Raw genomic sequence first — 14,424 nt, 5'->3', positions numbered from 1 at the left:
AGCAGATTATCCCTAATCAAGCCTAGACCCAAGTAACACCAAAGTTGAAAGGAAGTTATCTTTGCCTTTCTGAATGCTAACTCATGACAACCTTGTCACCGTAAGTGTACAGCTACTCCATCTGAAACGTTTACCACTCTCACAGAACTGGGATTGTATTAGGCTTTTTTCTTTTATTACCATGTTTTTAGGTTTATTATGCTCCCCCTCCTTCCAAATTTCACCCTAAATGGTCACAGACCCAAGAAAACCAATGTGCAATGGAAAAGCTTGTCAGGCTCCTACTATTGCTGTTTGTGTACCTTTGCAGTGATCTGAAATTCTTCATGTTCCTTCAACAACTCTTGAGTGTGTTGGATACTGGAACCAGTGGAGGTATGTGTGGATAAATAGAACTCTCCATTGTCGTGGATCCATTCCAGAGCCTAAATATAGCAAGAGTCAGTGGAGGGCAGAAGACAGTGACATACTTTTGCCAACAAAAGCCAGTCTAAATCACTGTTGTTCAAACATTGAATGGTCACGTATAAAGTACTAGATAGGTTTGTATTTCACTTTTACCCATCCTATACTTCACTGGAAACAATTCTGAATTCACAGTTTTCTACTACTGGGCCATAAAGTTTATGGAACAAAACTACCTTACTAATTTAAGAAAAAAAGATCTAATATTTCAAGTAAAACAGTTAGTTTAGCAGTGGATTAACTACCAATTTATATTTTACTTTGTGAGGGAGCTGGAATATGTCCAAAGTTAAGGTACATCAGCCTTTAGCTTTACAAAACTTTGAGAGGCAGAAATGGAAAGCTCTTGGGCACATGAAATGTATTAACTTAAAATTTTCTACCTATAATTTTCTTGCCCGTTTCATTACCTCCGTATCATTTAGAGAATAATGGTTAGGAAAATTCCCACAACAAAAAACTTGCAGTCCCCACAAACAGCTTTCCCACTTGCTTCTATCAATCATTATTTGTGGTTGTGTCTTTAATAGAAAGGTGTTAACTTTTACCATACGCTTTATTTAAAAAAAACAAAACAAAACTATACTGCGGTGATTGTTAACCTAGAGACTCAAGATATAAGGGCAGAAAAAAATTTCTACTCCCTCCAAAGCTTGGGACTTCAAGTTAAGAAAACTAATCTTATGGCTTCTACTATACCTTTAACTCACTCTGCTGGCCACTACTTACTACTGCAACACATAAAAGGCATGCAAAACAGCCACTCTCTTTTGCAGCGACAATATTTAAAATAGTGATGGGGGGTGAGGTTGCACACCTTAATCTGGATACTCTCTTCTTCTTTCTACTATGCTTCTTCTTCCCACAACTTTATACCATGACCTTATGCATCAAACAGTAGACATACTGGATTGTACCAACCTGCTTTCTTCATTCAACTTGATGGAAAGCACATAACCACACAGCTCTGTGCTCATCACCAGCATACTTTTCCTTTGACAGTTTCCCATGTTATTTCTTACTGTGATCATGACATGGATGAAGAGCTTTCCCCAGAAGCTGGCACTTTAAAGAATGCAGTGATTTTCTTATGAGAGGTGTTTTTCTGCTTTAGAAGTCCAGACAACAATTTGAAGCCACCAAGGCCAAACCTGAACTTTTTCATCTTCCTCAGCTCTTCCTCATTCTCCAACCACAGACTAGTAAATTAGGGCATTGCCTTTCACTCTGCCTTTCCTTTACAACTATATAACCAAGCTATAATCAAGTCATGTTGCTTCTGGCTGCAGCGTTTCTTAAGTTTAGCTTCCCCCCATATTTCCAGACAAGACCTAGGTCACTTTCTTATGATTCAGGTATTTTACTTTCTATCCTTCTGGACTCAACAGCCAAACATAACCACTGAAGACTTCATTATGGAGATGCAGAAGCACACGTGGAAAACCTGGGGGAAAACTGGAGGTTATGTTATTGGCTCTTTAATGAAATAAGTTCTTGGATTTTAAATGCCTGCTAGTTCATTCACACATTTACAGGAACAATTAATCCCTTTGTTCTATAGGAGTGCAGAAACAGGTCCACAAAACCCTGCTGTACCTTATTCATGCCCAAATCAAATCAAAATTAATTTCAAAATATTTTCCTAATCAGGTTATCAGTGTGCATTGACAATTTGATTTGAAGTAACTGAATTGTCAGCTGCTTGGAAAAACATGATTCACAAAGAAAGTGCTGACAGGCTCTCTGATATGCCAGTCTCGGTCATAATGATAATTATATAAAGGCAAGCAAGGCTGAATTTTAAGTTGTTTCTCCAATAAAAGAGTTTTTTTTAAAGGGGGATTCATGTTGAACATCATGAGTCATGATTCACTCTAACGTGACTCAAATTACTGCTGTCACCGTTTCCCTCTGAATTCAGCTGTACAAAAACATGTTGGTACATCGAGCATTGCAGAGTAAAACCAGTCTGCCTAGATAATGCTGAGGAAAAAAAAGTGTAGCAGTCCAGGGATTAGGAAACTGAGTATTTTCATATACTCATTTAATTTTCATCTACTTAAATATTTGTTGTAACTGTCATTGTTGTATTTAGTTAGCAAGGTGGTTCTTCTTGTCTGCAGCCTTTTTGCTTACATAGAGTTGTACTTGCAGGAAGATAAGATTACTTTTGGAACATTTTTAGGTAGTTTTCTGAGCTCTAGATAAACAAAAACTACCTGTTCCTGTTTTACAGAGTGGCATGGCTGACACTCTCAGTGTGACCTCTATTTACTTAAAAAAAAGTTAAGTTTCAGTTAATATTTCTGCCTTGAAGTCCCACTGTGGTTTTTTAAAACATTTTTTAAATCAAACGGTTTTTTTTTCCCCCAACTTGGCACTCATAAATCCACACAAATACAGGAAGTGGAATGCAGGACAAACAGTGAAACCAAACATATGCAAAACCACCAAGATTCTTCTGACCCTTTACTTACTGTTACAGAAAAATTCAAAAGTAATCTTTTATTTTGATAAACTTCCTCTAATACCCAGTGAAAACAATCAGTTGGCCTGTTAGATAACTCCCTTGATCCATTTATGTTGGCACAAGTTAATGTGTTTAATTTTTTTCACCAACACATACTGGTAAAAAAAAAAAAAAATCTATTGGCAATGCAGTACAAGTATGGCAGGAGAGACGGGAATGTAGTAATTCAAACTATAACTAAATGTATAAGTGTAATGCTACTATACTGAAAGAAGAATGAGGGCTAAGCAGTGATATACCTTGATATACCTTATACCTTGACTGTTAAGGGCCTGGTAACTACATGTGTTAAGTTATTTGTTCCTGTGACGGTCAGTCTTTATGTCCAAATGACTTTTAAGAAATACGAGTCAAATAAAATATTCTAGTATGTTCTTAGAGAAAATCCTGACCTGTTTGGCACTTCTTTCAAAGACCACATACTGCTGACACTGGTCAAGTCGCCTTTTCCGCATGGTCCAATAATGTAGTACACGGTTCTCTCTCTGAAAGAGTTCATTCAAGATATCTGAAAAGAGAATCAGGTGAATTAAAGGTTGCAATCTTTAGTTGGAAAATGATAGGCAGCAATGAGTTTGTAAGCAGGGTACATAACTGTTGTTTGTTTTACAAGTTTTTAATACAGTTCTTTTTAGTTTATGAAACAATGTGCGCCCCTTTTTCTTTAGAAGAATATTATCCTAATTAAATAGACAGGACAGTTAACCAAAACATTGTACTAAAACAATTAATTAAAAAAAAAAAGCAGTTTCTCATGAAAAAAGCTCTGTTTTCTTCCTTAATTTGAGACTACGGAAAGTACACTTGTAAGAGATATTTCCACATTGCTACAAGAAGAGACGAAGGACCAAGACATGATACATTTAAGCATTTAAGTTCATCATAATGAATAATTATTTGTAATCTGAAATGCCTACGGTCCTTCTAAAAAAAGAGATGTGTTACTGTGTAATTTATGGACAAACATAAAACCAAATAGATTAATCTGTTTGTTCAGTGCCTAATGAATGTGAAATCCTAAGGATGTGGACAAACGTAACACTTAGAATATTCTAAATAAACTTTAAATCCTAAGGGTATGTCCACACATGCAGACATGTGTGCTTGCAGCAGCTCAAATAGAAGCGGTGCAAATCTGAGCCGGGGCTTTTTGCCTCAGTACGCATGCCCAGACGCGCACTTTGATGTGGGGCAAATTGTTGTGCCACTTGGGGCAAAATAACCCTGCCTAGCTCCTCCCAGATCTGTGGCCAGGGGAAACTAGAGCCCGGGGCCAGCACCTGTACTCAGCAGTATAAAACGCTGCCCAGTATAAAAAGCAGTATATGTACTATCCTCAGCAATATAAAAAGCTGCCCTGTCAAGCACCTCAGGGCTACTCACTCTCAGGAGCTTCTGGGGCCCGGCCAAGTGGTACCTGGAGACACTACCCCTTGTGCCAGCTGGACTGCTGAAGCAGCCGTGAGAGTTCTCTGCACCCTCTACCCACTGCAGCAGTCTGGCAGTGGGGGCTACTGCTTGGCTGTGACCTGCTGCACACCTGCCAGACCTGGATGCGGACTGCACAGCCAGTAGAGGCATCTGCCCCTCTGGGCCAGCTGCCAGTGGGCTGTGGCTGCAAAGTTGACCTTTGTATGGCACTACTGCCATGTGTGCCCCCTGTCCGGCCATCTGGATAGCTATCGCCTGTAAGATGTTCCAGGTGTGGTGGCCTGCTTTGAATTGTCAACGGGAGGTCAGCTAGCCACCTCCAGTTGGGTCCAAGGTGCCAGCTGTGAGCAGGCAGGATCCTGTCACTAGGCTCCATGACAGGAATTCTGGTGTTCCCTATTTGAAAACTGAAAAATCCCTGATAAAATAATTCCAAAGTCATGCTGTAAAATATCCTGAAATCCATGTTCCTCCACAATTAAAACAAAAGACCACTATCTATCTAGAGCGTGATCAGTTGGGCAATGTTTTATTGACATATCTAAGGTGTTAAAGCAATTTGGAAGCCTACCAGCCTATCATCATAATAAAGAAAATTCTAAATACCTGTATGTTTTGCTGTCCACCCACAGGGGCCACAGCCCCTGAAGGCGCTACTATTCCCCCTGCAGGGCCCAACTATTCCCCCTGCAGGGCCCACATGTACCACCCCTACTTGCTCTCCCAGCCCCCAGATTGCTGCCTCACCTGGCCCCATCCCCCACCAGCTCCTGCAGCTCCCCTGATGGCTGCCCCACTCAGCCCCACCCCCCTGCCCACTCCCTGAGACCCCTCAATGGCTGCCCCGCCCAGCCCCATTCCCTGCTTGCAGCCCCATCCACCCAATGGCTGCCCCCCCCCCCCCAGCCTCCAGAACTTAAAAATAAAAAAAGCCTCTACTCACCAGCAGTAGCAGGAGCTGTGGAGCCTCCTGGAAGAGCCGCCCCCCACAGCACTGCACAGTGGGACGTAGCAGGGGCTGTCACCCAGACCCGCGCAGTGCAGGCAGGGTGGGGGCAGTGACCCCAATGGCAGCTGCTAATGCCGGTGAGTTCCTCTTTGTTTTAACTGTGTATGCTGAGGCCCAGAGAGGCAGCGATGGTGGGGATTGGCGGGCTGGGGCCAGGCGGGGCAGCTATGGGGGACTCAGGGGGCAGGTGGGAGGGGCTGGGCGGGGCAGCAATCCGGGGTGCTGGGGAAGCAGGTGGGGCTGGCAAGGGTTCCTCCCATGATTCCCTCCTTCCACTTCCACCCCCCCCCCCCCCCCCACTTACCAGCACTGGAGCCTGGTCCAGTTCCCTGCAGCTGGCACGCTACCTGCCCTGCACCAGCAGGCAGTGTGCTTCAGCACCAGGATGAAGGCCAGCCACAGAGCATCTCTGTGGAAAACCCAGTCTCCAGTTGCCTCAGGGCACAGTCCAGGACCGTGCCCTGCCTCACTTTTTTTCACTGCATTTTTTTTGGCCCCTGGCTACTTTGGGAAAGGGCAAGGAGGCCCACTTGGCTGTCAGGTAGCTTTTTAAAAATAAAATGAAATAAAACCACTGTTCTCCCACCCATACCTTTCTCCCCTACCTAGGGCTGACTGCAGGTGAAATCCTGTAGGTACAGACATTTACTGTCTTGCTGAATGCTGAAAAGAGAACTTAACTGAAACTGTTAAAGGCTCTTTGAGACTAGGTAGTCAAGATTAGGAGGAAATAGCTGTTAATTCCTGATTGTTTCTTAAGCAACATAAAAAAAATCTCTCAGTTGTTGATACCTTCAATGTTTATATAGGTTAAATTGGTATCTTCTGGTAGAGTTTCTCAAGCTTTTCATTGCATGTAGTCATGCCACCCCACCTAGAAGGACAGCAAATTCCCAGTAGAGAAGGCAATAGTAATTTACAGTAAATTAGGAAAAAAAGAGTAAAGACCATGTTACTGAAAAATACTGAAGGCAGAGAAAACTAGACTGAACTGGAAACTGGATAGAGATCCCTATGCGCCAACTAAGGGAGAAATTTTGATGCATCTCTGAAGGGGGAAGTGATAGCAGAATTACTTTAGTTTCACTTGAATTCCAAGTGATTTCATCCAAGTCAAAGGATGAACTATACAATCTTTGAAAAAATTCTGTCATGCACTACTTGGTTGCAAACGGTTTGTGTGCATGATTTTTAAGGGAGTCTAACTGCTTTGCTATTTTTGAGTATTTGTGGTGGTTTCCATGCAAACTTTAACTTACTCTTTTGATTCTTTGCCTAGAGTGGCCCAATTTTTGTGAGCAAAAATCAACTTTTTCTTTTGTTAGTTGCTTTGTATTTTTTACATCTCATTTCTCAGTCCTCTGTTCACATTAGGATTGAGTGCGATGACCCCTACACTGCTTCACTTCAAGAGCTAGCGGGCTTGAAGGAGATGGGTTAAATAAGAATGCTAGACCAAATTTAAGAAGGGGCTAAGGGGCACATTTCTTGTCCTGATTTTTTTGAGGGGAAGCTTGGCTTGGGCCAGATTCCACGCAGAGACTGAAAAGGGATCTGGTGAAATGCAAGTTGTTTCATGTGGGGAAATTGGATGGGGTTATTGTGCACCTAAAACTTGCACATCAATCAATATTAAGTGTTAAATGGAATGTATATTATTTCTTCTTCTTTATTTATTTCACTTATATGCTGCTAATGCCAACTTCCAGAAAGACTATGGCTAATAATGTTCCCAACTTCCAGAAAGAGGACAGCTAATAATAAAAATGAGATTAATTATAAAAAAGGTCAAATAAAATAGTAACTAATAAAATAATGCCCCAAACTAAACCCCAATACTTAACCCTGCCTGCTCAGGGTGGTTACAGAAAAAGGCACAAGCAACATACACAAGCAAATGGAACAGAATATAAAACAAGCACTCTTTGTTACTTGGCAACACTCTAGCCTAGCTTGTTAGATGCCTGCCCAAATAAGAAGGTGTCTCAGCTCTTCCAGAAAATGTCAAACCTCATGCTCGGATGTAGGGCTCTAAGCACATAGAACTTCACAGGTCTAAACCAGCACCTTGAATATACCTTGAAAGCTGCTTGAAGGCAATGCAGATTCTGGAGCATTTGATTAATGTGCTCCTGGCAACTCCCTCCAATCAGAAGGTAGGATGACTCATTCTATACCAGCTGCAGCTTCCAGATGGCCCTTTATGGACAGACCCAAGTAGACTGCATTGCAATAATTCAACTTCAAGGTAAAAAAAAGGATAATGATGGCCAGATCCAAACCTGAAAGTAAGGACTGAGACCTTCTCACTACGTGAGAGTTGGAGAGAGGGAGTACTAGTTGCCATCACCACAACCACCAGAGAATCAAAGTACAGCAAAGGATCCAAAAGCACCCAAAGGCTGGTGATCCTGAGTGACAAAAGGAACACCATCAATGAGTCCATAAGTCATGAAGATCTGCCAAGACCATTGCCACCTCTGTCTTGTCTAGATTCAACTTCACATTTCATAGATATCCTATTTCTAAAAGAAGTCCCAACAATTCCATTGTTTCTTACAAAGTCTGTGGGCAAATTCAGTAGCGGAAGAGCAGAAAATAAACATTATGTTTACATGATACAAAGTTGCTTCAGGAAAAGCTGCTCCAAAACATGGCCTGAATTCAAAAGAATTAGACTGATGAGCAAACATGAGTCAGGATATTGCAACAAAACTTTACCAGTGATTGAATCTAGCTATTCAAAATATAGTATACACAAAAAATACCAACATTTTAGGTTTGCAGCCACAAGCAAAGACACCTCTTCAGACAAGGAATTTCAGAGGAAAACTTTATAGACAGCTAAGCTTGGGAGTCATTTGCACTATACTACAGCCTAACCCTAAGAAAGGAAGTAGCATCAGTACAAAGACAGAGCACTCTACCACAGAAGCACACTGCCAGCTACTCTTCCACCTCCTCAATCTCCCTCACTGCCTGAATAACTGTATACCTTGTCCACACTTTTTTCCATGGACACCAACAAAGTTTTTGCTTAGCATCACTTCTCAAAATGTGTGCCAGATTTCTGGGGAAATCTCAACATATTGTAACATTTCTAACTGGATGCTTCATAAAAATGGACATCTTGATAATGACGCAAGTGGAGTCATTCTGATATACAGCAGGCAGTATCTATTTACCTAACCGGAATGGAATTAATTCCATCAGGAAACAGTACAGATGGCATGCCTGCAAGGGACATTTGGCTGTGCACTGTTATGGTTAATGCTGTAAGTTTCTTCAACTGACAAGGCCCAGAGAAATATTCTGTAAAACATTAAAAAGCCTAAAAAAAAGCCTAGAAGTTATACAGTGGCATTTAACACACATGCACACAGCAGTACTTTAAATGTAGCCTTTAAGAAAAAACTTTAGGTGTCTCTGTCTTCTCAGTTATACTCTATCTAATCATCTGTCTCCACCCTATTGCTCCTACGTGAGTAAGCATAAAAGAATACTTTCTGAACTTGAACATCTTCAAGTTCAAGGGCTGTTTACAGCACAATAGTTCTTTTAAGGCTACAAGGATCACATATGAATTTGGGTGTTGTGTAGGGGCTGAAACAGCAGAGCTAACCTAATCTTTTAGGCTAGGGACAGACATTCAAAAAGACTGAATTTCATAGATTTCATAGACATTAGGGCTGGAAGGGACTTCGGGAGATCATCGAGTCCAGCCCCCTGCCCAAAGGGGGCTGGATTGAATTGATTCAATCTTTGCAGGTTAGTTTAACCTGGCTAGGCTAAACCAGTTCTGTAACCAAACAGACATCCCAGAAATGCAGGCACATGCCTGCAGTGGCTCAGGCTAGAAGCCGGGGGGCACTAGAGCAGCCTTCCCTTCTTTTCACAGCATGGAGCTGAGGGGGGCAGGGCCAGGCTCCTGCAGGACACTGTGATTAGCCCAGCAGGGCTTATCAGTGTTTATCACAAAATTAAGAAAACAACAGGGGGACATTACCAGCTACTTGTTGATATTGCCTGTTGATTCAGCAGGGACCCTAGCCAGCACGTGGTATGATTTTTAAGGGAGTCCAACTGTTTTGCCTTTTTTTTTTTTTTTTTTTTTTGAGTATTTGTAGTGGTTTCCACGCAAACTTTAACTTACTCTTTTGATTCTTTGCCTAGAGCGGCTCAATTTTTGGAGCCACTCTGTATGTATTTATGTAACAGATAAATATATGTTCTGTAATACATACATTACAGAAACACGCCCAGATTTTCCACCACACCAAACATGAAGTGTGCTGGAAAGGTAGGTGGCTACTCTTCTGGCCGGGCCAGAAGAGGGGGCAGAGCAAGAGCTCCAAGACCCCCCGCTCCCGCCCAAAACTTAGATGCAGCCTCTTTCCAACAACTAGCAGCCATGCCACTTCTGCTGCTAGTGGCACCAAGGAGATGGGAGCAGTGTCTGCATCCCCTCCAGTAACACTTGACATAATAACAACAACCCCAAGTACCACAACCATGACAACAACAAGCAGAACAGCATTACAGTCTCCTCCACCCCAATTTAAATTCCCAGCCAGAGCCTCCCAGTACCAGAGGAAGAGCTGGAGCGGGATCTGAGTGCCATAGCCAGGGAAATGCTGGGGAAAGAGGTGGAATCAGATGGGTTTGTGTTCCAAGGAGGAGTATACCTACTTGCCCGTATTTGCAGGGAGGCAGTTAGAAAGGCCAAAGCAACTACAGAGCTGAGGCTGGCAACACAAATTAAAGACAACTGAATAGGACTCAAGATAAATCTCCTAATGGGTTCTTAGATGGGACACCAGCCTACCAACTGTTGACGCTGGCTTGGAGCAAAGTCACTTGGATGGACTGGATATGTTCAAGTCAGCAGGCCTGGATGAGCTGCATATGAGGGTAGTGAAGGAATTGGCCAGTGTCATAGCAGAACCACTAGCACAGCTGTTTGAATATTTGTGGCATGCGGGTCAGGTCCCGGAGGACTGGAAAAGGGCAATTTCATCCCTATTTTCAAGAAGGGGAGGAAGGAGGATCCAAGTAATTATAGGCCACAGTAAGACTCACCTCCATCCTTCGAAAGGTCTTTGAAAATGTTATGAAGGATCGTATTTGTGGGAGTCCAGCAGGAAAAATAATGCAGCAGGGAAACCAACATGGATCTGTAGCAGGTAGATCATGCCTGACCAATCTGGTTTTGTTTTATGACAGGGTCCCAAAACACTTAGATGCAGGAGTAAAGGTGGATGTTGTTTTCTTGGACTTTAGCAAGGCCTTCGATACAGTATCTTATCCTATTCTCATAAATTAAGAGGCTGTGACATAGATGTTTACACTGTCTGGTAATTGATTTAGCAGTCACACCCAGAGAGTGGTAGTAGACGGGTCGGTATCAACCTAGAAAGATGTGGGTAGTGGGGTCCCCCCTTGGACCTGTACATGTCAGTGTCTTCTTCAGTGACTTGGATGTGGGTGTGAAGTGTACTCTGTCCAAGTTTGCGGATGATACTAAAGTGTGGGGTGAAAGTGCACACTCCAGAGGGTAGGGAACGATAGCAGGCAGACCTAGGAAGGTTAGAAAAGTCGGCAGTACACAATAGGATGCAGTACAACAAGGACAAGTGCAGTGCTGTACCTAGGGCTCAAAAATATTCAGCACACCTACTGGCTGGGAAGTAACCCTCTCAGCAGCCCAGAAGCAGAAAGGGATCTCAGAGTCATAGTGGACTCCAAGAGGAACGTGAGTTGTCAGTGTGAAAAAATCACCAGGAAAACTAACTGCACTTAATCATGCATCAGCAGATGCATGACAGAGATCCAAGGAGGTGATACTTCCCCTCTATGCAGCATTGGTCAGACTGCAGTTGGAGTGCTGCATCCAGTTTTGGGTGCCATACTTCAAGAAGAATAGTTTCATAGTTTCTAGGGTCGGAAGGGACCTGCGCAGATCATCTAGTCTGACCCCCTGCCATGGCATGAAAGAATACTGGGGTCAAACGACCCCAGCAAGGTGTTCACCTAACCTCCTCTTAAAAACCCCCAGGGTAGGAGCCTGCACCACGTCTCTTGGAAGTTGGTTCCAGACCCTAGCTGCCCTGACCGTGAAGTAGCACCTCCTGATATCTAACCTAAACCTACCCTCTGCCAGCTTGTGACCGTTATTCCTGGTCACTCCTGGCGGTGCTCAGGGGAACAGTGACTCCCCCAATGCCTGCTGATCCCCTCTGACTAGTTTATAACAGGCCACAAGATCCCCACTCAGCCTTCTCTTCTGGAGGCTGAACAGGTTCAGGTCCCATAGCCTCTCCTCATAGGGCCTGCCCTGCTGTTCCCTGATCATGCGAGTGGCCCTCCTCTGGACCCTCTCCATGCTGTCCACATCCCTCTTGAAGTGTGGCGCCCGGAACTGGAAGCAGTACTCCAACTGCGGCCTGTCCAGTGCCGCATAGAGGGGGAGGATCACCTGTTTGGACCTGCTCGAGATGCATCTGTGGATGTTGACAGACTTGAGAGGGTCCAGAGGAGAGAAGCTCGTATGGTCAGGGGCTTACAGGACAAGCTCTATGAGGAGAGACTGAGGGACTTGGACCTCTTCAGCCTCTGCAAGAGAAGGCTGAGAGGTGATCTTGCTGCTGCCTACAAATTCATTAGGGAGATGCAACAAGGGATCAGAGATGCTCCGTTCACCAGGGTGCCTCTTGGGGTAACAAGGAACAATGGTCACAAACTGACAGAGAGCAGATTAGGTTAGATATCAGGAAAAACTTCTTCATGGTAAGGGTGACCAAAATTTGGAATGGGCTTCCAACAGAAGTAGTGCTGTCCACTACCTTGGGGGTCTTTAAGGGAAGGCTGGATAGGCATCTGGCTGGGGTCATCTGACCCCAGCAGTCTTTCCCGCCTAGGCAGGGAGTCAGACTCAATGATCTACTGAGGTCCCTTCCGACTCTAGCATCTATTTATCTATGAAAATTAGGAGAAACAGCCCTTTTGGATACCAGAATATTGTACTTCTGAATTGAAAAGCACACAGATTATTGGTTACCAGCTACTTCAAAACTTAATATGAACTTTTAAAAAGTATTTCCTGTTAATATTGATTTACTGGCTCTCTCCTGGCAAGGAGAGACAGTCATACTCTTGTGTTGGCTTAATGTATGAAGGCCAAGATGCTGGAAGAATACTTACTTTTGACTTGCTGTTCAGGGGCTTTGATGTGAGTAACCATTCCTGGCATGTTTACACTATTTCTGTGCAGGTATTTCAGGAAGACATCAGCATTTCTTCGAGCCAGTGTGCAAGCCTGGAAAAAGGTTTAGTAGAAATATTTAAAAAAAAAAACAACTTATTTTTTATGAGTTTACATTGTCACGTGTTTATGAATATAAATGCATATACATGCAAGCCACTTTTTTTGCTGCCTGCCATATCCTAGTTTACAAAGAACAGCCTAAATGATTACCTTCTAAACCAACAGCAGTTGATTCAGGACCAAATTATCTGGCACCAAGTACTGGTACATTAGTTTATACCTGAGGGCACTGAAAAAGAAATCATCTCTGTGAACCTTGAAGTATGACTCAGAGCGCATGGAGCGGTGTGTTTTGCTTATGTGTCATTCAGAATTATTTATTATGTAGACCAAATGCACAAGCTTCAAGTAATTGTAACTGTTTTATTTTTTTTCTTCTTCTGTATAACCGCTGCGCGGCACTCTCACATTTATGTAACCTTGAAGTCTTAACTAGTAAGCTAAATGAGCGCTTTGTATTTTTCTCTGTTGGCATTAAGCTACATATGCGCATTTTGTAGATTTCATTTCTTATCTAGAAGTGTTATTTTTGCAGAAATGAAACTTATGTAAAAAGTCTGCCTAGCAATTACCATGTAAAAGAAACTATCCTATCCCTGTATGCTCAGCTTATATCATAGTTAGTGTCACAGAGGCAGTCCAACCAACATCTATAAAGAGGCAAAGAAACAGAAAACAGCAGAGACGACGACCGGAAAACTCTATAGGCCCGATCACCCTATAGACCAGTTCTTAGCCTCTCCGTCTGGGCGTATCCCAGCGAAGACAAAGGCCTCGAAAATCCAACAACTAACAACGATTCACCGTGTTACAGTTTTGTACTGTATATCCCACTCATGAGCTGTTGACCAGTTCTGGGACTACGGAGCCGGCAGCCGCACCTAGCTTTGGACTTGTTCCACTGTTGGAATGCAAGGGCTGGCTCTAGAACCTCGTAAACCAACGGACACCCTATAAATTAAGAAACATTAACAACTTACTCTAAGTCTTCTACTTGTGCCAACTCGGTGAACCCCGACGGCGCCTATAAAGCTACCTCCAATCCTGCCCCACAAGCCGCGCGCTCACACAGCTCTGCAAAGCCCGCTAGCCCGGCATTCCGCCACAATAATCACCTGGATACTGTAAAACATCCATTGCTGTTTTAAACAAAAGACCCCAAAAATTCTTCTGCTGAAGTGAAACCAGAAGTATTCAGTGTTTTCAAAGTCTTAAAAACATTCAAACCCAAGAGGAGCATTATCTTCCTAACCTGAACTTTTCAATACACATCAGCTTCTATCTATCTATCTATCTATATCTATCTATCTATATGGACTTGAAGTCTTATTCATAGTGGAAGAACAGATAAAAATACTACCTTAAAAGGCCAGGTGAACACAGCACAGATATATCCAATAGCAAGCTCACTTAAGCTGGTAGTTTGTCAAATATTTTTTTAACAAGAGACTAGAAATGTATACACTTCCAACTGAAAAATCCATGTGATATGGTGCTATTAACTGTGCTAATAAATTGTCTTTTTAGAGTCTTCACTAATCAGGATCAGAGTCTATAAGGCTTTGAGGCCTGGGTGAGGTATTGCAAAATCCTTCATGAAGGCTAAGAAAGAAACATGCTATATGGCAGGAAAAAATATGCATTTTACTTCTATTATTCAAGGTA

General features: G+C 42.9%; 1 protein-coding gene across 4 annotated transcripts in view; it reads right to left on the bottom strand.

Moving 5' to 3' along the window:
• The window catches only part of TRIO (trio Rho guanine nucleotide exchange factor), a 394,215-nt gene that overhangs the window by 151,849 nt on the left and 227,942 nt on the right, over positions 1-14,424 (bottom strand). For all 4 annotated transcript variants that reach the window (XR_016442705.1, XM_090049848.1, XM_090049849.1 and 1 more), the window contains 3 exons: positions 12,636-12,750; positions 3,388-3,503; positions 303-425 (listed from right to left, as the gene is read on the bottom strand). Coding sequence is in view for 3 of the 4 variants with exons in the window: in XM_090049848.1 (XP_089905974.1) it covers positions 303-425; positions 3,388-3,503; positions 12,636-12,750 (354 nt within the window). In the remaining variant the exon portion in view is untranslated. The remainder of the gene's footprint in view (positions 1-302; positions 426-3,387; positions 3,504-12,635; positions 12,751-14,424) is intronic.

Source organism: Crocodylus siamensis, chromosome 5 (assembly GCF_052110815.1).
Source record: "Crocodylus siamensis isolate JL-2025a chromosome 5, ASM5211081v1, whole genome shotgun sequence".
Lineage (NCBI taxonomy): Eukaryota > Metazoa > Chordata > Crocodylia > Crocodylidae > Crocodylus > Crocodylus siamensis.
Note: the sequence above shows the minus strand (reverse complement) of the source record. Positions and strands in the feature narration are given on the sequence as shown.